The 24,635-nt window shown below is 40.7% G+C and overlaps 1 protein-coding gene across 5 annotated transcripts in view; it reads left to right on the forward strand.

Moving 5' to 3' along the window:
• LOC147124943 (ribosomal protein S6 kinase alpha-6) overlaps window positions 1-24,635 on the forward strand; it is a 141,391-nt gene that overhangs the window by 98,614 nt on the left and 18,142 nt on the right. For 4 of the 5 annotated variants that reach the window (XM_085995169.1, XM_085995145.1, XM_085995160.1 and 1 more), the window contains 7 exons: window positions 1,672-1,760; window positions 2,975-3,039; window positions 3,502-3,604; window positions 5,266-5,390; window positions 5,580-5,702; window positions 15,324-15,413; window positions 17,462-17,620. In XM_085995169.1, coding sequence (XP_085851295.1) covers window positions 1,672-1,760; window positions 2,975-3,039; window positions 3,502-3,604; window positions 5,266-5,390; window positions 5,580-5,702; window positions 15,324-15,413; window positions 17,462-17,620 — 754 coding nt within the window. The remainder of the gene's footprint in view (window positions 1-1,671; window positions 1,761-2,974; window positions 3,040-3,501; window positions 3,605-5,265; window positions 5,391-5,579; window positions 5,703-15,323; window positions 15,414-17,461; window positions 17,621-24,635) is intronic. The other variant, XM_085995153.1, reaches the window with a different exon arrangement.

The raw sequence follows: 24,635 nt of genomic DNA on the forward strand, positions 1-24,635 counted from the left end.
AACCGCAGCAAATTACATATTTCACCTGAAACCACAAAATGAGATTGCAATTTGAAAATCAGTCACTGCTGTTTATAACGTAAACTGGTTTAATTTTAAGTCATTTTTCTTGCTGGCAGCAACTGTCCAATTGAATATCTCTGCATTTTCACATCGTTAATGTTGAACATGAAAATTAACTATTGGAACGTCATCACTGCAGACTTATTCAGAAATAATCCTGGTCAGTTTTATGTCCAGTACATTGTGCATTCTTAATGGCTACTTAAAAATAATTTCAACTTGGTATTAAGATTTTTCACATTCAGAAATGAATCATTGTAGCAACATGGTTTGCATCTCAAAGACTAAAACATGGGAAATGAGAGCTGTGCCCTAAATACTATTCTTTAACTCTGTGAATTAACACAGGATTTTATTGCTGAGCCATTTCCGGCAGTGTCACTTTGGACTGTGTTGCAAGGAGATTGGACAGCAAAGTATTTATTGTAATCGGGATACTAGTTGTCACATTATGGCATGTTAAGACCAAACTGGCTACCTTACCTTCTCTGAGGAAAAAAAAATTCTGTCAGCATCAAACTGAAATTGGAAATAGCATGTTTTGTCATGGTGACAAATTTACGGCCATTTTAAATTTCAAAATGTCCATATCATAGATAGTAGGGCTCGGCAAAGCAATTTAAGTGTTGAAAAAGTAGTTTCCAAAATTAAACACAAATTTACATTTTTATGTATTTCCGTAGTATAAATGGCATAATTATATTTTAAGATTGGCTAATCTTGTTGGAATTATGCAAGTAAATTAACAGGGCCACTAATTTAGTGACTTGAAAATGTCAAATGCTGTTTTTATTACATGGATTTTGGGATTTGTACCAATGTTTAGGGGGATTGTATTCTTTCTACATAGAATGTTTACGATAACTGGCAAAAGAACAAAAGGGGAGATGAGATTTTTTACACAGCGAGTTCCAATCTGGAATACACTGCATGAAAGATTCAATAGTAACTTTCAAAAGGGAATTAAATATATACTTACAGCGATAAAGGGAAAGAGATGGGGAAATGGACTAATTGGAAAGCTCTTTCAAAGAGACAACACAGTCATGATGGGCTGAATGGCCTCCTTCTGCGCTCTGAGCCTATGCTAATTAGGGTTATTGGTCTATGGTGACTGAATAGGTCAAATTCAGTTTTTATTAAACGGGATTTGTACCCGCTTACTCCAGGATTCCATCCCCTTTTCTGTGAAACCTGCACATTGGTGGCCTGGGAAGTAAGTGATAGAATGAGAAACTTGACAAGTAACCACCAGAGATCTCATTTCGTCAGCACTTCCCCCATGTCTTTTATCACCATGGCAGTCTAAAAGATATAATATACTTTGGTGACAGTGCTTCTAAGGCTTATACCATTGATACTGTGCATCTTAGATGAATAATGTTCACTTATGGGAGCACTGTAGAACATTTGAGCTTGTTGCTCATTATGTAATGAGCCTATCCTGCCCATCATGCAGGGAATGAGAATTATCATGAACTTTATAAAAAATTAAAAAAAAAATGAAATGCTATATGTTCATTGAAGGCTGAAAAAAAAAGCTGCTCTGTGTAAGTATGCAATGTGTATCATTTAAATACAATAATGAATCCATTTACTTTTTCCAAGAGCTAAATTAGGAATGCCTCAGTTTCTTAGTCCAGAAGCTCAAGGTCTTCTAAGAACGTTATTCAAGCGAAATCCTGGGAACAGACTAGGTATTGCTTCATTTTTTTTATAATTGTCCCTCTCTATATTAAAGTTTCGGCCTCTTGGCACTTGAGAGAAACAAAATTGTAATACCTTATTGCATGCCTGTTTAAGGTGTTGTCCGTACTGTACGCTGGAAGTAGCTTTCTAAAGTATATATTTTTTAATTACTAGAAATGTCATCTTTAAAATTATAAAACATGAACATGGAGGGAAAAGGTTAGAAGGTTCCATTTTCTGGTGTCCCCAGTGCAAATACGTTGCATATCTGTTTGGGCACCGAACTGAGTTCCCTACCCTCTGGGCTGCCCAACAGTTTAATGTGTAGAAATATAGGAGAGACAGTACCAGAGAAGACTATCACAGTCCATCAGGTCAACCCAAAATTTAGGAAGCATCATTCTATCTCTCGTGCCCTCATTCACCCCCTCGCCAAATATCCATCCAATTCCTCCATGAATTTACTGACAATCTATCCACTCTCTATTTAGTTCATTCCACATATCCACCTACCGATATAAAGCAAGGAAATCTGAACTGTAAGTTCACTTTCTCTCATCTTAGCTTATGTCCTGCCCCTTATAGATTTGTGTATTATGGCCACGAGAACCATATCTTTTGTTTATAAAAAAAAAAAGCCTTGAATTTAATTCCAAGTAAAAGCAGAATTTGTTTGTGTATTTTCTGTAGTTTTTAGCTGCTATTGAAGCAACTAGCTCTTTTCCATAGTACGCTAAAGTGCATTGGGGAGCACAGTAGAGAAAAGCTCATCTCCCACTTCTTTTGCTTTGCATAACATAAAAGCTGTCTTCTCAGTAATTTCACTGTTAAGGAGGCCAGAATACAATTTCAACTGTCACTGAAGAAAACCAAGTGATGTATTACCACTGGTGCAGTGCGTGAAAAATGTTGCGCATAGTTGAATTTCTTCTAAAATGCTGATTTACAGTGGAAATACCTGTGCTGAAATGTATAATAGTGAATTTCATATGTTCCTGCACATTGTGGAAGTGGCTTGTATAAGGCAGTTATCTGTCCACTGGTGCACTGCTTCTGCAGCAGTGAGTAGAACAGTCCAGTAATGCAGCATTCATTCATGATTTTCAAATTCTCCAGTGCATGGTACTTGCAAGAACAGTTGATTGTGCTGGGCTGGAGATTGGCCTCTGCCCTCATACAGCCACAACTACAAATAAACATCCCATGATCTTAATTCTTGTAGGAGCTGGCCCTGATGGAGTTGAAGAGATCAAAAGGCATCCATTCTTTGCTACCATTGACTGGAATGTAGGTGTTTCCCATTCCAACAAGCAAGATCAAGGTCACAAAGCTGTTAAATGTAATGTTTTTTACTCCTGAAAAACCCAAAGTTAAAATCTAAATTGTCATGGCTTTTAATTCATTGCTTGCTCAAAAGATTTCTTCCTCTGCTGTTAATAAAATGTTTGTGTTTTATATTATACATTTTCTGGCCTATTAGAATACATTTTGTTCTGGAATTATATGTAGTGTAGAATGTGTAACTCTTAGGGTAATCAAAACTTATGAATTCTTCTGTAAGGTCTTGGCATCCTTTGCGTCTGTAATTTGTGAAAGGGTGTTGCAGTTTTATAAATCCAGAATTTTTAAAAACAATATAGACTGAAAAATAATTAAAAGTAACATACTTGGGTATTGATAGTTGTACACACTGTAATTCAAAATGAAATGACTGAAACAGGTAAAAACTAAACGTTCTCTTTTTCTCAGAAACTGGTCAGAAAGGAAATTCAACCTCCATTTAAACCTGCTTCTGGTAAGCCAGAAGACACTTTCTGCTTTGATCCAGAATTTACAGCTAAAACACCAAAAGGTACAGATGATTACTCTGCTATCATCAGTATGAATTGTGTGAAAACACAACTTTCTACCTTTCCAAAAACAAAAGGTTTTATTCATAATTTGATTTGCACTTCATGTTGTGGATAAATATTGAAGGAAGTTTTGTCTCTGTTACAGTAACTACCTTACATGAAAACTTAAATAGAATTTAACTTTCTGTATGCTATTTACAATATTAATTAAACTTAATTGATTGTTCCAAGTCAAAAAGTATACCTGGATATTTTGAAAGATCTCTCCTGTGGTTTATATCGTGCATTCTTTTCACTTTTCCAACATTGTTAGTATTATGGTGTTAGTAAAGCATACATGCTCACCTAGTTTTTAAAATAAACCCTTCAAATTTGTACACTATGAAGGAAAGCATTCCTGATTAGTTGTCTGGGTTGGTGCTTCCTGTACCTGCTACTTGGTGATGACTTGGCACCATGCAAATGTTACCTGATTTTTGAGGAATATTTGCAGAAAACTAACTGAAGAGGAAAAATATCTTCAAATTCAAAGCCACTGGAGTCGCAATATCAGATGTGCATCAGGCTAGCAAGTCCTTCAACTCAACTTATCCTTTACATGCTCGCACTCAAATTTCCAAAGCTTTTGGGAGAATGAGCTGCATTATTTCTCAATCTCTTCTAAGACCTAGTCAGAAAAAACCCCTCTGAAAGAGGAATCCTGTTCTCAATCTGGTTTGAAGTCTCTACTTTGCCCTGATGAATTGGTACCGATTAGGAGCTGGACAGAGCAAAGATTGCACACTATACTATCCTGGATTAACTTGTCTTTAATTCCACAGATCTCCTCTGGAATCATAGTGATGATTTATTTTGTTTAAAATTTCTTTAAATGTTGTCCTATGATGAGCATTTTTTAATGATGCCAGTCTTCAGACATAGTTTTCAAAGGTAAATGTTAGTTTATTTAGAGAAGAATGGAGTTGGCGATTTTACCTCGCGTGTCTATGGAACCCAATCCCGCAGAAGCAGAGTTTAAAAGTGAATTCTATCTGCATTCATGCCATCCTACTCATCTCGGATATATATTTTCGTATGTGAATGCGAAATGAAGTGCTTCAGGGTCTATATAAAGGGGACATGTTGTCAGTATAGGGTTCATTTTTGGTGGATTAAAATCCCAAAGACGTGAAAATTACACTGTGTGAAGACTATGGTTTAAACCCTTTCTGCACTTGTATTAAATTCTTTAGCCCACTATTTTAACAGAGGTGTTAACCCATTTAAAACAAATTAGCTAATGCCTCTGTTAAAATAGCTGACAAAGGAATTTAATCTGAATACATAAAAGGGCTTTATATGTGAATATTCCCACATCGTAATTTCAAGGCAGAATCTTCAAGTTGGGATTAGTGGTGGTGATCCATTGGTCATTATAGATCCCTGTCTGGGCAGTTATATGATGATAGCTCCTGACGGCACTATGGCAGTTCTTCACAAATAACAGTCTTTTGTTTTAGAATTTATGACTCCTGTAATACTTGAAATCTCAGCTGAAACAATATCCTTTCTTGAATAGCAAAGTTCAATGAGATTGTGTCACATATTGAGAATTACAATATTCATGACACTTCATTATGGAAAGAAATGATTGACAATTGATTGATTTCCCTTTGGTTAGATTCACCTGGCATTCCACCAAGTGCTAATGCACATCAGCTGTTCAGAGGATTTAGTTTTGTGGCTACCAGTGCAGTGGAAGAAGGCCAAAGCACCCCACTCACAGCGGTACACCCTATTGTACAGGTATGATGCATAGATAGTCAAATACCAAGTGATTGTGATGCTGAACTCACAAAATGTCTATAGAGTACATGCTAATGTTGGGCAAGATTCTGTGTTCTCAAAAGAAATCTAATATTTTTGATATGAAGGAATGCTAGAGTGAAAATCAGATCTACAGATTTGACTTATTTTTGTGTTTGGTGGAAACAGTTGCATGGGAACAGTATGCAGTTCAGTGATGGATACGAGCTAAAAGAAGATATCGGGGTTGGCTCCTACTCGATCTGCAAGCGCTGCGTACATAGAGCTAACAATATGGAGTTTGCTGTCAAGGTAATTGAGGAATAACCGGTCATCTAATCTTAATTCGAAGCACTGAAAATTTACTGGCCCATGTATTGCGTAGGCTTTTTAAAAAAACCTTTTTGGTCCTCATGTTTTGGAGAAAGGAACATGTTTCAGCATCAAACTCTCCAGGTTAACTGATTCACTACATTTGTATCACATAACCAACTTTGAATATTAATTTCCCATTATAATTTTTAACAAGCATACATTTTCTGCGCGATTGGGGGTTTGGAGGTAAAAGGGACAATGTGCTAACCCATTGCTCCACTGAAGGCCGAAAAACATATATTAGCAAAGCGCACATTAAAAGTTAGTGTGAATTTTCTACATGTGTTAATTCACTGTCGACTGAAGTAAAAACAAGCTGAATGTTGTCACACTTTTTGTCATTTGCCGTTACAAATCGTAACACTTTATATTTTACTCTATCCCAAATTATTGAAAGAGAATTAAATTTATCCTAACTTGATGATTTTCAGTTGTTTACTGTCAACATTTCTGCTGCCTAGTGTTCGAAACTGTGTGCCAACATGATTTGTAATTGGTAACACTCAGTGCTGTAGTTGCAATTGTAGAGCATAATGTGTGCGGTTTCTTTTCCTAGTGATGGGGATGACTTCTGGAAACATGACCCACATTCCCCAGAACATTGAGATTTTTGATACTTAGTACATTTTTGGTGCAGAATGTTTTATATATGTAATAACTTTCTGATGTGTGTACTGTGCAAATGGGGGAAACATGCCTATTAAGTTGGACTAAAAACTAGAACTCCAAATCATATATCCTGTGATGATCTATTAACGATAATCTGCAATTTTTTGACTGATTTGAAAATGTGGAATATTTGGAAAGCGGCTTAAGCATAGTATCTAATGGTAATAGGGAATGTATATGAATGTGGATTTGATAGTGTGTAATTATAAAGGGGGGACAAGTATGAATGAGGATTGATGTCCTTGGTGTCCTAGAACTCCCAACTCCCCCCTGAGGTGAAGAGGGGTGGAGGTTGGAATTCAGATAGAGTTGTGATTGGAGATTTGAATTTGGGGCAGAACCCGGATACACTGGAATTCTGATCTCAGATGTGCAAATTCAGGTCGAGCCAAACATTGTGCATATGGCAATTGCAAATGCTTTCAGAGTTGGGTACTGTATATTTTCTATAAGCTCCCAGAGTTCTTCAGTTTTTGTGCAATATTGTCCAGAGATATTCTCACAGAGCTAGGTTTTGTTCCTTGTGTTTGGCAGCTAACCCATACTCTGATCCTACTATTGCAGCATTGATTGGTTACTCACTTTATTGCTGTTTATGGGATCTTGCTGTATGCAGATTGGCTGCCGTGTTTGCAGTTATGGAACGTTAAGTTAATTTATTGCATGGGAAGCCCTTTTAGATGTTTGAGAGGTGTCGAGTCTTTATCAGTTAAATGGGAAAAACTGCCCTTCCGACTGCATACCAAACACCAGAATTGCACCAGTATGATGCTCTGATATAGGTATACAAAGAGATGGGCATCTGTGATGACTGTGCTTTGCATGTCCTCCACTGCCTAAAAGGACAAGGCTAGCAGTTGAATGGGAACACCATCACTTCCAAGTTCCCCTCTAAGGCCCGCATCATTCTGGTTTGGACATGTATAGCTGCTGTTCCTTCATTGTCAAAATTCTGGCCTGTCCTACGTGATGGCATTGTGGGAACACCTTCACCGCACAAGATTGCAGCAGTTCAAGAACAACACCACCTTCTCAAGGGCAACTAGGGATGGGCAAAAAATGCTGGCCTTGACTGTGATGCCCATACCCAGAGAATGAATTCAGATAAAATTGTGGTGTTGAGTGCAGACTGACTAGATGTAACTAAACATTGTGCAAATAGCAATTGTAAGGACTTTGAGTGTTGGATATTTTGTGCTTTTGATTTTAACCAGCTTGTTCAGAATTCTTCATTCTTCTGGGCTCTTGCTTTGAAATTCATTGGCCTGCAGCTGAACAAGTTCCTGCTGAATTTTCCCTCTGTTCACAAAAGGTTTGCTGGGTGATGCCATTGAGCTGCAATGTCAGGGATGAACAATGCAAGTTCAGTGATCCTCGAAATGTGACTCAAACTCTTGGTGCAGGTTGCACAAGAAGTTAACAAAATCAGAGCAAGGATTCTCCGTTGCCAACACCTGCTCTGTCAACATAGGGAATTGAAGCAACTGTCTTAATGTAACATCTGTCTCAAACAACTGTCGTTCACTCATGAAAACTCGTACGCTGTGCCTCATTTTCGGCATTGTCTGCCTTTCCTAGATGGCCCTTCTTGAGCTCATTGAACACAAAAACATAAGAAATAGGAGCAGGAGTAGGCCATTCAGCCCTTCGAGCCTGCTCAGCCATTCAGTAAGATCACGGCTGAACTTCTACATCAACTCCACTTTCCTGCCCTATGCCCATATCCCATGATTCCCTTAGTGCCCAAAAATCTATCGATCTCAGTCTTGAATATACTCATCGACTGAGCATCCACAGCCTTTTGGGGTAGAGAATTCCAAAGAGTCACAACCCTCTCAGTGAAGACATTTCTCCTCATCTCAGTCCTAAATGGTCGACCCCTTATCCTGAGACTGTGACCCCGAGTTCTAGACACTTCAGCCGAAGGAAACAACCTCCCAGCATCTGCCCCTGTCATGCCTTCTAAGAATTTTATACATTTCAAAAAGATCACACCTCATTCTTCTAAACGCCAGAGAATACAGGCCCATTCTGCACAATCTCTCCTCACAGGACAGCCATCTCATCCCAGGAATCAATCTAGTGAACCTTCATTGCACCCCCCTCTAAGGCAAGTATATGCTTCCTTAGTTAAGGGGACCAAAACTGAGCCAAAGTGGGTTATTTCACACTTCCCACATTACACTCCATCTGCCACCTTCTTGCCCAACCTCTCTGCGTCCTCCTCGCAGCTTACTTTCCCATATAGCTTTGTATCATCAGCAAACTTGGATGTATTGCACTCGGTCCCCTCATCTAGCACTGGTCCTTGCGACACTCCATGAATTACACCCTGGCCATCCTGAAAATGACCAGTTCATTCCTACACTCTTTTCTGTCCATTAACCAATCCTCAATCCATGCTAATATATTACCCCCAATCCCATGAACCCATGTTTTGTGTAACAGCCTCTTGTGTGGCACCTTATTGAATGCCTTCTGAAAATCCAAATACACTACATCTACTGGCTCCCTCTTATCTACCCTGCTAGTTACAACCTCAAAAAACTCTAATAGATTTGTCAAACATGATTTCCCTTTCATAAAACAGTGTTGATTCTACCTAGTTCAAGGATGCCTGCTAAGGCAAGGCTCATCATTGTCATCATCTTGTAGACTTACTTGCTTTCTAGCTGTGGGGGCTGTTGAGGAATTCTAAGACTACTTTCCTATTTGTCCAGGGTCGATGTAGGACGCAGCTTTTGGTTCAGCCTCTGACGTCACAGTGCATCAGAGGTTCATATTCAGCGGAAGCTACAAATAAGTGCACCTTGAATTGTTGATGTTGAGGAACTTCATTTCTGTTTGCAAGATGCAAATTTGCCCTTGTTCTTTGTACAAAGCACAGTCTGATGAATGGTACCCTAACAGAGCTGGTTTTGTTCTTCATGTTTTATCACAAATGCCTTGTGACGTCTCACTATTGCAGGAGCTGAATCTGTGGTTATGTACACCATCGTCTTGATGCTGAACTGTTGCTCTTGAAGGAATTATTGTAACTGCTTGAAAGAAAATTTAATTCCTTTCATACAATATTTCAAAGGCGACGTTGTTAATAGCTTCAACAAATATTTCACCATTTTAAAATCAGCAAAAATAGCCAACCTTGCAATGTCGGTTACATCCCAGGATTTTATCAATAGATTTCAGTGTTTCAGTTGTCTTTCTGATTTCAAGACCAATCGGATAAGGAATATGCAATGAAGAGCGAAAAAGTTCATAGTGGTGTTTCATATTTCCATTCTTCACTAACAGTTGCACCACAAATCACCCACAATGGTTTTCTGGAAGAATAAAGAGATAATTACTTGTCCAATGACATTTAGTGCTATATTTCCAGACTCCACTTTCCCCAGTGGCTCAGTGGTAGCACTCAAACCCACAACCGTCTACCTCAGAGGTGAAAGTCCCACTGACTCGAGCACAGAATCTCGGCTGACACTCCAGTGCACCACTGAGGGGGGGCTGCACTGCCAGAGGTGCTGTCTGTCGGCTGAGACGTTAAACTGAGGTCCGGTCTGCCCCCTCAGATGGACGTAAAATAACTCATGGTGCTCTTTGAAAAAGAACCTATATTTATCTCTCAACTAACTCCTGAAAACAGATTATCTGGTCGTTATTACATTGTTGTTTGTGGGATTTGGCTGCTGTGTTTCCTACATTACAACAGTGACTACACTTCAAAAGTACCTAATTGGCTATAAAGTGTTTGGAACATCCAGAGGTCATGAAAGACACTGTGAATGCAAGTCTTTCTTTTAATACATTACAGACTGGCAAGGGGCTCTTGCTTAATAGCAGACACACATGGGATTCATGTTACTTCCTCCAAGTGCTGGCGAACTTACATTGGAAACGTATTAAAAGTTACATCTCCCCAGATGTGGGCTTGTGCTGAAAAGTGCTTCCATTTACTTACTTGTGTTGGCAGGTTGACATTGGAAAAGTGACTACATCGACTTGATCCATGTGCTGGCAGGCTAACTTACATTTACTTTTCTTTTCACTTTGGTAATGCTAAAAAAAAGTTTATCTTTCTCTGCATCTACTCTTGGATTTAAAGTTGGAAGTAAATTTACTCGCCTCACATGGTCCGAGAAATCCCCTCACAGCCGTGTTTTTTCTTGGTCTCCTTCAGCTTTCCTTCAAGCTTTGCCACTCCACTAACTTCTTTGCTAGGCCATGCTTAGTGCTGGCTCTAAATGGTAACTTTTTTTGCTTTTGTTGCTGTGCTTTGCCCAGTCAAGCTATTTTCAAATAAATTTGGATCATTCCTTTGGTCTTTAAGAGTCACGCTCTACTTCAGCCACGCCCTCCCCTCCCAGCCTGCAGTGCACTGAAGTTACTGATGCCAAATTCTAGATGTGCATCGTGCCCAATCCAGCAGTAATGTTACAACTGATGGAGACTTGAATTTGCTCTTTATCTTTCTACTAAGTCCTTATTCTAAAATACTTATTTATATACTGTACTGTAGGAATTAACAAATTCCTACGAATAACGGAGATCGACACGAGAACAATCAAACAGGTCTTTACTCAACGGGCAGTCCCGTGGTTTGCGACGTGATGTCATCGCGTTTTCCCGCGCTCTTAAAGGGGCCACGCCCCGTACATGCAAATTCTATATACAAAACACAGTAATGCCTAACACAGTACTACAGGTTTAGGCTGGTGTTAGAACATCGTTAAAGAGAATTATATAGTGTTAGTCAGAGTCATTCAGTGGTTCTGCCACAGTACTGAACTTATTACAGGCTCAGTTTAATCAAACTTACAAATAGTTTCTGCACCAAAACCCCCTCCGTGCACTTCTCCCTATGGGAACTGCAAATGCCACATTCACTTGTCTTTATTTCCAGGTCACTTGGCACTTCCCTTTGATTTGCTTGCTGTCCTATAATGGGCTGATTCATAAATTGAAAAAAAATTTGGCTGTTGTGCCAGTGGAAAATGCTTCAGCTGGGAATATGACCCAAAGTCCTGGTTTATATCTATTTTCTATAAGATAACTGGGCACAATTTTACTACTAGCTTAATTATTGGTACACGGGTATGATAGTCAAATACTGTGACCTGAAATTGAAATGGGAGGATGAAGCGAATGGAACTTCTGTCTGGGGCTTGAGTTTGAGCTGTTACCTGGATCTTGGGTGCTTAGAATTTCCAGTAGCTGTGGATAAGTTCTGCATGAAGGAGAAAAATACATAATGTGAGTTGTAGTTTTCAGCCTGCTTATGTGGAACTACAATACACAGGCTGAAAGTTTACAACTAACGGAGGGGTGTGACTGATGGGGGAAATAACATACATGGGTTTCATTTCTTATGTGCTTTGTATAGTTTCAGCCAAGAAATACAAAATCAGAGCTAACAGATGAAATTCGTTTTTTTTAATTGTCTCGTTAAGGAAGATTTGAATTTTGTGGTGGGAGATGGAAGGGCATGTTTGAGGCACTTTGGCATTGGGCCCAGATATGTGGCCTCAGTCTGTCAGTCAAATCGTGATGAGTAAGCACCTGGCCAGGCAGTGGTTACCAGAGCCTCAACAATGGGGGAAACCTCCCCGGGCAGGGCTGGTGCAACAACAGCTTCAGCAACTTCTACAGATCAACAGTTGGACGTTAGTAGGAAATATTAAATAGTGTGTAAATAACAAAAAAGAGAAAAACATTTTTTGGGGAGGGGGGAAGAGAGGAGAAAAGAATAAATTAAGTACTTTTATACTGCAAATCTATTGTGGGAATTAGAGCATTAAAAAATCAGTACCTCTCAATGTAAATAATTGAGAACCTGAGGTTGTAGAGAGGGGGGAAAAAAGACAGTTACCTGTATCGTCAAGTTTTGTAAAGTAGCAGGTAAATTTACTGCAGATATTACACTTGTAAGGCCTGTATCTTTCAGTGTTAGCTGTGGAATATTTCAATCTCGCATCAGTCACGTAACACATTTGTTGCAATAAGTTTGCTACATTACAATCACAGTTGGGTTTAGGTTGCAACACAACCGTGGTAAACATCGCTAAGCCATACTCTAGGTCTCGGCTTACCTGTCGGCAGTGCAGCACGAGATCTAACAGGTACATTTATTCAGTGTACTCAAGATAATACAGTGAGCAGGCAGTCTTAGAGATGTTCGAGCCACACATTTTCTGGGGGTTTTTTTCTCCCATGCATGTGGAGTTTATTGTGGATTCAGAGATGAGAGTACAACACTTTGTTGTGTGTGAATTGCAGTCATTTGAGTTTTAAAATTCTGTTTTGCTGTATGTCACTCTGCAAACTGCAACTCAGAATTTTTAGATGGGGCTGCAATCTCTCTCATTGATCGTGCAACTCATTCCTATTGGCCCTGAATTGGCGGTCGGAGGTGTACCAGAAGAATACTCCTCCGAACTGGAAAGAAAATCCGAACTTACCTGGTGTCTCCGGCGCTTTGGACTCTTCGTGTCCTGGGCCTGCAGGCATACGTCAGTGTAAAGGCCCACGGATCCCAGGGGCGCAGGCGGTTCGCAATCGTCCCTGGGATTATATGGGCCGGGCCAGGCCAACCAATCAAAAAGGGGGATTCCTATTATGCTTATGGGATTCCATTTACGTACGGAATCCCCATAAGCGCATTCAAAATCCCCAAATAAATAAGAATTCACACCACTTAAATAAAAACAAATGTTCCCATGGTCAAAATTAATTAAAAGACCCTTTAATAAAGCATTTAAAATAAAAATTTAATTTTTTGAAAAATAAATGTAAACATTCTAAAACAGGCCAAAATTTACCTAAACTAATTTTAAATGTATGTGAATGTTTAAATCATTAAAAAAAATATATATATTTTTACCCATACGCTGGTAAAAGAAGGCCTTACGCCTGCGTTTACCAGACGTAAGGGTTTAATGGGCATTTGCTGGGCAGTAGTTGGGCAAATAACCCAACTCTGTGCCAGCGCAAGTGATTTTTGTAGCGGAAGCGAAGCATCTGTCCAAGCGAAACTTGACATCGCAGGTTCCGAGTTTTCGCGCATGCGGAAACCTGGAACTTGCAGGGTCTTTCTGAGCACATATGACGGCGTATACAAAATCCAGGCCAACGTTTCCCTAGTGTAGACCTCTCGCGATTTCCTGTTACAGAAAATTAGAAAGCACAACCACTTGGAGTTAGTAAAGAAAAAACACCTTTCATGACCTCGGGACGTTCCAAAGCGCTTTACAGACAATGAAGTACTTTTGAAGCTTAGTCACTGTTGAAATAATGTAGGATAATCACTCTGTTGGATCAAATATACTTAACAGCCTGGCTAATTGTCACACCTCAGGATAAGGCAGAGACCTGCATAGTTCAAGAATGCCTTGGTCTGTGTGTTTAGTTTGCTGCCATTGTCGTTGGAGGGTGACCATCTAATAGGTCATTTAAAGCATTTGACATAGGTCAAGGAATCAGGCCATTCCATTCAATTCAAATGTGTTATATAATTGACAGTCTGTCCATCTAATGTAGTTATGAGAGAGACGGTTTCTAAAGTCCTTTGTTTATTGTACCTTTGAAGGATGTTGAATAATACACCTGTGGCAGACTTTATCCCAATCACATCCTCTGTGGCTGTGGTGCATGATCCCTTCTTGAGCCCTCTGGAGCCTTTGATACAGTTGAGGACGCGATCCTCCTGTCCCCCGTTGCCAGTTTGGTGGGATTGCCACCGCTTGGTTCCATTCAACTAGTCGACCTTAGCCAAAGTATATCCAGCAATGGCTTCTCTTCCCGTCCCACACCATTACCTCTGGACTTCCCCAATGATCTATCCTTGGCACCCTCCACTTTGTCATCTACATGCTGCCTCTTGGTGACATTGTCCACAGGCATGGGGTCAGCTTCTACTTCTCCACTGCCTCTGTGTTGCCTGGATGTTGGACAAGTAGTCTGACTAAACATTGGTAAGACCGAAACCACCATCTCCAGCCCCTGCCTCTAATTCTATCCCTCTCGCACTGTCTCATGCTGATCGAGACTGTTCGCATCTTATTCAATCCTGAGTTGCATTTCCAACCCCATATTGTTCCAGTCACAAAGACAGCTGATTTCCACCTCAATAACCGTCAGACTCTGCCCCTGTCTCAACTCATCTGCTGCTGAAACCCTTACCTAAGCTTTTGTCACCTTCAAATTCAGCTATTCTAATGCTGTCCTGGTCAGCCCCCAATCATCCACCTTTCATTCAGCTCATCCAAAACTCTTCTGCCCATATCCTATCCTACTCGAAGCTGCACTCACCCATAACCCCTGTACCCTCTGACCTATTGGCTCCCATTGCCCCAACATCTCAAATTTAAAATGAGCATCCTTGTGTATAAATCCATTCATGGCCTCACCTTGCCCCATCTCTATAACCTCCTCTAGCCCCCAACCTGGAACTCTCTGTTTCTCTGACTCTGGTCTCTTGGGTATTCCTCCACTCCCTTCACCCCACCATTGATAGTCGTGGCTTCAGCCCCCACAACCCATGCTCTTGAATTCCCTCCATAAACCCCTCTGCTTCTACACCTCTGCTCCTTAAAACCCATCTCTTCGATCAAGCTTCTGGTCACTCCTCCAACTATCTCCTCGTTTGGGTCAGTATCCATTTTCTCCTTATGCCTTTGTGAAGTGACTTGGAATCTTTTTTCTACATTAAATAAGTGCAAGTTGTTTTGTGGCTTTGTGTTGCTGCAATTATCCATAACAACCACATGAGGGCAGTAAAGATGCAGAATTGCATGAGTGACCAGACACTGCTTGCAGTCATTGGGGATTGGTTTTATAGTTAACAGAAATATCCATTATCCTGTCTTTGTTAATTAAATTGTTTTAAATTTACAGATAATTGATAAGAGCAAACGAGACCCTTCAGAGGAGATTGAGATACTAATGCGCTATGGACAGCATCCAAACATCATTACTTTGAAAGATGTAAGCTGGTTGTTTTATTCTAACTGCTTTTATCCTTTGCAACATTTTTCAGGCTGATGCTGCAGAACACCCATGGCAGGTGTTTCTGTACACTCCTCTGTCTATTAAACCGAGTTCTTCAAACCCAACGTCATCCGGTTTCTGTTTGTCTAATTGTGTTTCTGAATTTTGCTTTATTAGTTGACAATACTAGCCTGTTATTTCTGTTGTGTACCAACAAAATATATTTGCTGCAACAATAGTGGTGTATTCCTTTGAAGCTATATTTTAGAGCTGGACTTTCTGGCAAAGTGTTAATATTTACAGGGGGTTCCTCTTATGAAAGCTGGAAAACCTTTGGTATAGTGAAACATACCCGTCAAAAACTACAGTGTATTCCTTTGGCACTTTATGATCAGACATCTCTAATAACGCACAGTTGGAACACCATCACCCCCCCCCCCCCCCCCCCCCCGCCCCCCCAAGTCCTCCACCAAGTCACATACCATCTTGACTCGAACATGCATTGCTGTTCCATCATCGTTACTGGGTCACTACCCTGGAACTCCCTATCTACCGAACACCATTCTGAGGGCAACTTCACCACAAGCACCGCAGCAGTTCAAGGAGAAGGCCCACCACCCAATCAAGGCAACTAGGGAAGGACAAATCATACTGGCATTGCCAGTTAAAATAATACTGAAGAGTTTACAGCTACAAAGAAAGAAACTCAAATGGACAGTTTAAGCTGTGCCTATACTGTAGATACCAATTTCTGATAGTTTATATTGCTCCAATGCAAATCCATGTCTTGGGTCTGTGAGAGAGCACTGTACATGCGTCTTCACATGCACATCCAGAGATCCCCTACAGAATGGTTGGCTTAAATGCATCGACTACATGGGGAGCAGCGTCATTCTCAAACTGTTTCTAACCTCTGCGTAAACTCCGATACCACCCTGATCTTGTTTTAGACTCTGCTGTACCTTGTACGGGAGCCATAAACCAGGTCGTATCAATGCAGAGTGGTACCCCACCCTGCAAATCTGGGATCTTGCACTCTTCCACTCCAGGTTTTGGCCAGGACCTGAGACTGGAGCTGTACTGCTACTTTTGCATTGCTTTGAATAGTAGCAATATAACTGTGCCTTCACAAGCCTGTATAGGTCAATAAAGCAAATTCCTCTTGGAAAATTGTAACTGGTAAAATCTGGGGATATATTTTCCACTGACTTTGTCTTTAGACGGTGTCCGACCCATCACCTTGTAGATTGAGTCCAATTATAACCCCATAATGTGGCATAATTTGATTTTGGTAGCCCTTGGATTAAACACCCATATCATTACTTGGCTATTGGAGTTTAAGGTGTACTACAAGGAAATGTACAGGTCCTAAAGCAATTGTTATGCTATGTCTGTGCAAACATTGAACAGAAATGTGAAGAGAAATATTTTTCAGAAACAACGTTCCTCATTTTAATCAATACCAAAAAAAACACAACGTAACAGGAGATGCAGACCAGACATTTACGAGGCAATTCTCTGGCAGGAGAGAGGGAGGGAAGGAATAGCTGAGAGCAAGTCACTTTACTATGTTACCCAATGACTGTTGAGATTGACCGGATCCTGGAATAGATCAGCCAGCTGCCCTGTTAGCTAATGAATCGTGTGTGCTCAATGGCAAATCCAACAAGTGGAGAAAGTAACTGGGGGGAAATGTGTGTGTGCGAATGGATTGTGTGTTAATGGATTGTGTGTGTCAATAGATTCTGATTGTGTGTTTGTGACTGGGTAAATTCTGTGTGTGTGATTGTGTGCAAGTATGTGTAAATGGATTGTGTGTGTATATATACGTTTGTGCAACTGCATAAATGTATTTTTGTGTCTGTATTTATCTAATTTTAAAAATGCACACATCAAGTTTTCTCCCAAACATCATGTACTTGAGCATTAACTACAGTAGGATTGGGTTATATTTTGTGTCTAAATATTGCTGTTAATAGAACTTTATGTTGTAAAATTTGAAGAAACTGGAGTGTAATTCGATGGTGGCTGTTTTGCACGCACAGGTATATGACGATGGCCGATATGTTTACCTTGTCACTGAGCTATTGAAAGGGGGCGAGCTGCTCGATAGGCTCCTTCGGCAAAAGTACTTTTCAGAACGAGAAGCCAGTGCTGTGCTATTCACAATAACAAAAACAGTGGACTATCTTCACTGCCAAGGGGTAAGCAGATTATAATTCCTCGGGGCCTTGACCAATGTGGTGCCATAATTCTGTTTTTTTAAGTTTTTGTGTTGGTGTGAAAATACAAATCTGCACATGTGGAAAAATATATCCTGATTTTTGTCTTCAACAACTTGAATGTGGCACATTGCTTCTAATTGTTCAAGTCACTCGAGTGTTGATGCTACTTTTTGGATGATCATTGAAATGTGTGAATCATATTTAGCCTTTTTTATAAAGTGAGGTTGATTTTGTTCTGATTCAGCCTTTTAATAGTCCAGTCCTGTGTGTCAAATGTTTTAAATTGGAACCTTTATTGGTGAACAATTGAAGAACTCTTGTGGTCTCATGAATGTATAATAGGAATGGCTGCAATAATGTAGCACATAAGTCCTTATCCATTCTCAGGATGAGTTTTGCAATTACCATATTGAGTTTTGCAAGGTGGTGCTCATCTGACATTTTGTCTTGGCATCCATATTGCAGATTCAACAGTAATATTAGACGTGCTGTAGATTTTTGGGCTACAGCATGAAGCTATCACTTCATGATTTAGTGATTGACTGTCTTGTGTTTACTATCTGTCAGAAAGATAGTAATTCACCAGCCCATCGCTGTGCTGTTCTTCTGCTCTGTCCAGCTACGCAGATCATAACATAAGAAATAGGAGCAGGAGTAGGCCAATCGGCCCCTCGAGCCTGCTCCACCATTCAATAAGATCATGGCTGATCTGATCCTAACCTCAAATCTTCTATCACTCTCCATCCCACCCGAACCCATGTGATCTCCCGGGAGAGGCGAAAAACCAGATAAAAACCCAATGGCCAATTTGGGAGAAAAAAATCTGGGAAATTCCTCTCCGACCCATCTAGGCGATCGAAACTCTTCCAGGAGATCACTCTGTCCCTATATTTTCTACAGTACTTACCTTCTGTAAAGGCGATCTCCACCCCAGCCAGGAACAGGAATAAAACCATCTCCTGAAATCTAACACAGAATTAGAACACAAGAAGTAGGAGCAGAACCAGGCTACACGGCCCCTGGGCCTGCTCCACTACCCACAGGGCCATGACCATTCCGAACCTAGACTCATGTCCAATTTCCTGCCTGCTCCCCATAACCCTTAATTCCCTTTACTTCTAGGAAACTATCTATTTCTGTTTTAAATTTATTTAATGATGTAGCTTCCACAGCTTTCTGGGGCAGCAAATTCCACAAACCTACCACCCACTGAGTGAAGAAGTTTCTCCTCATCTCAGTTTTGAAAGAGCAGCCCCTTATTTTAAGATTATGCCCCCTAGTTCTAGTTTCACCCATCATTGGGAACATCCTCACCGCATCCACCCGATCAAGCCCCTTCACAATCTTATGTTTCAATAAGATCGCCTCTCATTCTTCTGAACTCCAATGAGTAGAGTCCCAATCTACTCGACCTCTCCTCATATGACCACCCCCTCATTCCCGGGATTAACCGAGTGAACCTTCTTTTGTACTGACTCGAGAGCAAGTATGTCTTTTCTTAAGTATGGACACCAAAACTCTATGCAGTATTTCAGGTGCGGTCTCACCAATACCTTGTATAACTGCAGCAATACCTCCCTGTTTTTATATTCTATCCCCCTAGCAATAAAAGCCAACATTCCATTGGCCTTCTTGATCACTTGCTGCACCTGCATACTAACTTTTTGAGTTTCGTGCACCAGGACCCCCAGATCCCTTTGTACTACAGTACTTTCCAGTTTCTTGCCATTAAGATAATAACTTGCTCTATGATTTTTCCTGCCAAAGTGCATAACCTCACACTTTACAGTATTGTATTCCATCTGCCAAATCTCTGCCCACTTACTTAGCCTGTCTATGTCACTTTGCAGGTTTTTTATGTCCTCCTCACTCACTACTTTCCCTCCCATCTTTGTATCATCTGCAAACTTTGATATGTTACACTCGGTCCCCTCCTCCAAATCGTTAATATAGATTGTAAAGAGTTGGGGACCCAGCACTGACCCCTGCGGAACACCACCAGTTACTGATTGCCAGTCTGAGAATGAACCATTTATCCCAACTCTCTGCTTTCTGTTAGAGAGCCAATTCTCCACCCACGCCAGAATATTACCCCCAATCCCGTGATTTTTTATCTTGAGCAATAATCTTTTGTGTGGCACCTTGTCAAATGCCTTTTGGAAGTCTAAATACACTACGTCCACTGGTTCTTCTTTATCCACCCTGTATGTTACTTCCTCAAAGAACTCAAGCAAATTTGTCAAACATGACTTCCCCTTCATGAAACCATGCTGAGTTTGTCCAATTAAATTATGATTATCCAAATGTCCCGTTACTGTCTCCTTAATAATGGACTCTAACATTTTACCAACCACAGATGTTAGGCAAACAGGTCGATAGTTTCCAGCCTTCTGCCTACTACCCTTTTTAAATAAGGGTGTTACATTAGCAGTTTTCCAATCTGCCAGGACCTTTGCTGAGTCCAGGGAGTTTTGGAAAATTATTACCAATGCATCCACAATCCCTACCGCCACTTCCCTCAAGACCCTAGGATGTAAGCCATCAGGTCCAGGGGATTTATCCGGCTTAAGTCCCATTATTTTACCAAGTACCACTTCCTTAGTGATTTTAATCGTATTTAGCTCCTCTCCCCCTAGAGCCCCCTGTTTGTCCAGTGTTGGGATATTCTTAGTGTCCTCCACTGTAAAGACTGATACAAAATATTTGTTCAGCGTTTTTGCCATCTCCATGTTTCCCACTATTAATTTCTCAGTCTCATCCTCTAAGGGACCAACATTTAGTTTAGCCACCCTTTTTCTTTTTATATAACTATAGAAACTTTTGCTATCCGTTTTTATATTTTTTTCTAATTTACTTTCATAATCTATCTTCCCTTTCTTAATCAATCTTTTAGTTATTTTTTGCTGTCTTTTAAAGACTTCCCAATCTTCTGTCCTCCCACTAGATTTGGCTACCTTATATGCCCTTGTTTATAGTCGGATACTATCCTTAATTACTTTACCTAGCCATGGATGGCTATCTTTTCTTTTACACCCTTTTTTCCTCAGTGGAATATATATTTTTTGGAAGTTGTAAAATAACTCCTTAAATGTACACCACTGATCATGTACCGTCTTACCCTTTAATCTATTTTCCCAGTCCACTCTAATCAATTCCGCTCTCATACCTTCATAGTCTCCTTTATTCAAGCTCAGCACGCTTGTTTGAGATCCAACCTTCTCACCCTCTACTTGAATATAGAATTCAACCATGTTATGGTCACTCATTCCAAGGGGATCCTTTACTAGGACATTTTTAATTAATCCTGTCTCATTACACAGGACCAAATCTAAGGTTGCTTGCCCCCTGGTCAGTTCAGTTACATACTGCTCAAGAAACCCATCCCTAATACACTCAATGAACTCATCCTCAAGGCTGCTCTGCCCAATTTGATTTGTCCAGTTAATATGATAGTTAAAATCCCCCATAATTATAGCTGTTCCCTTATTACAAGCCTCAACTATTTCCTGATTAATACTCCGTCCAACAGAGTTGCAACTGTTCGGAGGCCTATAGACTACGCCCACTAGTGTTTTTTTCCCCTTATTATTCCTTATCTCTACCCAAACTGTTTCACTATCCTCCTTTGACCCAATATCATTTCTCTGTATTATAGTGATTCCTTCCTTTATTAACATAGCCACCCCACCTCCCCTTCCTTCCTGCCTGTCCTTCCTGATTGTTAAATATCCTGGTATGTTTAATTCCTAGTCATGGTCACCCTGCAGCCATGTTTCTGTAATGGCCACAAGATCATACCCATATGTAGTTATTTGTGCCGTTAACTCCTTCATTTTGTTACGAATGCTACGTGCATTCAGATAAAGAACTTTCAAATATGTTTTGTGACACTTAGTTCCTGTTTTTTCCCCTTTTACTACTTTACCTTTTACTCCATACCTTCTGTCCCTTCCTGACACGTTCTGTTTTTTAATTTCCCCACTGCTACCTAAGTCTATGACCTTCTCCGTTGTCATTTCTGTTATTTGCTCTCTAGAAACCTCCCCCCCCACTAATTAGTTTAAAGCCCTCTCTACAGCTCTAGTTATATGATTCGCCAGGACTCTAGTCCCAGCACTGGCCAAGTGGAGTTCGTCCCAATGGAACAGCTCCCTCCTGTCCCAGTACTGCTGCCAGTGTCCCAAGAAGCAAAACCCATTTCTCCCACACCAGTCTTTGAGCCACGCATTTAACTCTTTAATTTTATTTATCCTAGCCAAATTTGCTCGTGGCTCAGGTAATAACCCAGAGATTATTACCCTTGAGGTTCTGTTTTTTAATTTGACCCCTAGCTGCTCATACTCCTTTAACAGAACCTTCTTCCTTCTCCTATCTACGTCGTTTGTACCAACATGGACCACGACAACTGGATCCTCCCCCTCCCACTCCAAGTTTCTCTCCAGTCCAGAGGAGATGTCCTTAACCCTGGCACCGGGCAGGCAACACAGCCTTCGGGACTCCCGCTCTTGACTGCAGAGAACCCTATCTATCCCCCTAATGATACTATCCCCTACCACTACAACATTTCTTTTTACTCCCTCCACTTGAATGGCCCCCTGCACCACGGTGCTGTGGCCAGGTTGCTCATCCTCCCTGCAGTCCCCGCTCCTGCCCTCACAGGGAGTAAGAACCTCAATCCTGCTTGACAAGAGCAAGGGCTGCGGCTCCTTCAACATGACATCCTGGATCCCTGTACCTTCCTCACTCGTAGTCACACCGTCCTGTCCCTGACCACGGACTACATCTGCAGTAATTAATTTCACAGGTGTGACCACCTCCTGAAACATAGAGTCCAGGAACAACTTCCCCTCCCTGATGTGTCGCAGTGTCTGAAGCTCGGTCTCGAGCTCTTTAACATGGAGCTTGAGTTCCTCTAGCAGCAAACACTTATCGCAAATGTAATCACCGTGCGCCTCAATGGGGTCCACCAGCTCCCACATTTCGCAACAGTGACACATCACCTGTTCACCCATATCTGTGTAATTAATTAAATTTCTTATTATTAGTTATGAAGACCCTCTGCCCCGATATAGATGATAATATTACACCACTATTTAATAGGACTTACCAACTTAAAGGTATAGAAGAGAAGGAAGAGAACCTACCAACCAGTTGATCACCAACCTCCCTCGTGGAAGCTGTCTGGGGGACCTATCCGGTTGAATTGTCTCACTGCTCCACGTCCGCAGTGTTGGATTAGCCTGAGGGAGGGAAGCAAAACAGAGCAACAAGCACCCCCTCACCTCCCACTTGCCCGAACTCTCCCACTTACCAAACTCTACTTACACTCAATCCTATCTTCATTCTTTCACCAGTTACTCATGGAGTTCAAGTTCTTAAGTTGGTCAATTAAATCCAAATATTGTTTAATAATTTTTTATCAGTCAACAATTGTAAAATCATGAACAACGTGATGCTCTAGTAAAAGTAAAAAGTAGTGTGCAGTTAGGAACTGATGGTGCAGGGCATATCTTGTATGCCCATGCGAAAAAGGGATCTTTGGCTTAGAAATACCTTATTTGCTTAATACCCAGCAAGACCCCTTATTCTGAGACTGACCTCTCGTTCTAGACTTCCCAGCTAAGAAATAGGAGCAGGAGTAAGCGATACAGCCCCTCAGACCTGCTCTGCCATTCAATAAGATCATGGCTGAACTTCTACATCAACGCCACTTTCCTGCCCTATCCCTATATCCCTTGATTCCCTAATTGCCCAAAAATCTAAAGCTGGTGCTCTGTATATTTATCTCTCTTAAATTAAGTACGGTTAATTTGGACTGTGTGTCGCTACTGTATTCTGAGGAGAGCGTTAAGTTGAATCATGTGCATATTTATTATTCAAATTGGAACATTTCAAAAGTGTTGTCTATATTTTAATTTGTTTTAAAGTTCATATTGAGTAAATTAATGTGAACTTTTTTCTGCAAAAGAATTTTAAGTGGCAATATATATTTGCTCGTGTATCTACTTCGGACCCATATTCACACACCTATAACAGTAAGGCAAAATATTTCTTGCTTAGATTGTACAGAATTTCACCAAGAAGGGTCACATCTCGATAAAACTTGCTGCAAATGTTGGTAATGTTCCGACGATATAAATGAGCATTCAGTGTCCCAGATGTATATTAATGACTTGGACTTTGGGGGTACAGGGCACAATTTCAAAATTTTCAGATGACACGAAACTTGCAAGTGTAGTAAACAGTGAGGAAGACAGTAATAGACTTCAAGAGGACTAAGACAGGCTGGTGGAATGGGCAGACACATGGCAGATGAAATTCAACGCAGAGAAGTGTGAGGTGATACATTTTGGTAGGAAGAATGAGGAGAGACCATACACACTAAATGGTACAATCTTAAAGGGGGTGCAAGAACTGAGACACCTGGGGGTGCTTGTGCACAAATCTTTGAAGGTGGCAGGACAGGTTAACAAAGCAGTTAATAAAGCATATGGGATCCTGGGCTTTATAAATGGAGGCATAGAGTACAAAAGCCAGGAAGTTATGCTAAACCTATACAGAACACTAGTTCGGCCACAACTGGAGTTTATTGTCCAATTCTGGGCACCACACTTTCAGAAGGACATGAAGGCTTTGAGATTTACTACAGTGGTACCAGGGATGAGGGGTTGCAGTTACGTGAATAGACTGGAGAAGCTGGGATTGTTCTCCTTGGAGCAGAGAAGGCCGAGGAGATTTGATAGAGGTGTTTAAAATCAGGAAGGATTTAGATAGAGTAAATAAAGAGAAACTTTCCAATGGCTGAAGGGTCGATAACGAGAGGGCACAGATTTAAGGTGATTGTCCAAAGAACAAGAGGCGACATGAGGGAAAACTTTTTTATGCAACGAGTGGTTAGGATTTGGAATGCACTGCCTGATAGGGTGGTGGATACAGATTCAATGGTGGCCTTCAAAAAGGGATTTGGATAAATACTTGGAGAAAAAATTGCAGG

This window comes from Somniosus microcephalus, chromosome 1, assembly GCF_052327205.1.
Source record: "Somniosus microcephalus isolate GS21.2 chromosome 1, FLI_Smic_1.0, whole genome shotgun sequence".
Taxonomy (NCBI): Eukaryota; Metazoa; Chordata; class Chondrichthyes; order Squaliformes; family Somniosidae; genus Somniosus; species Somniosus microcephalus.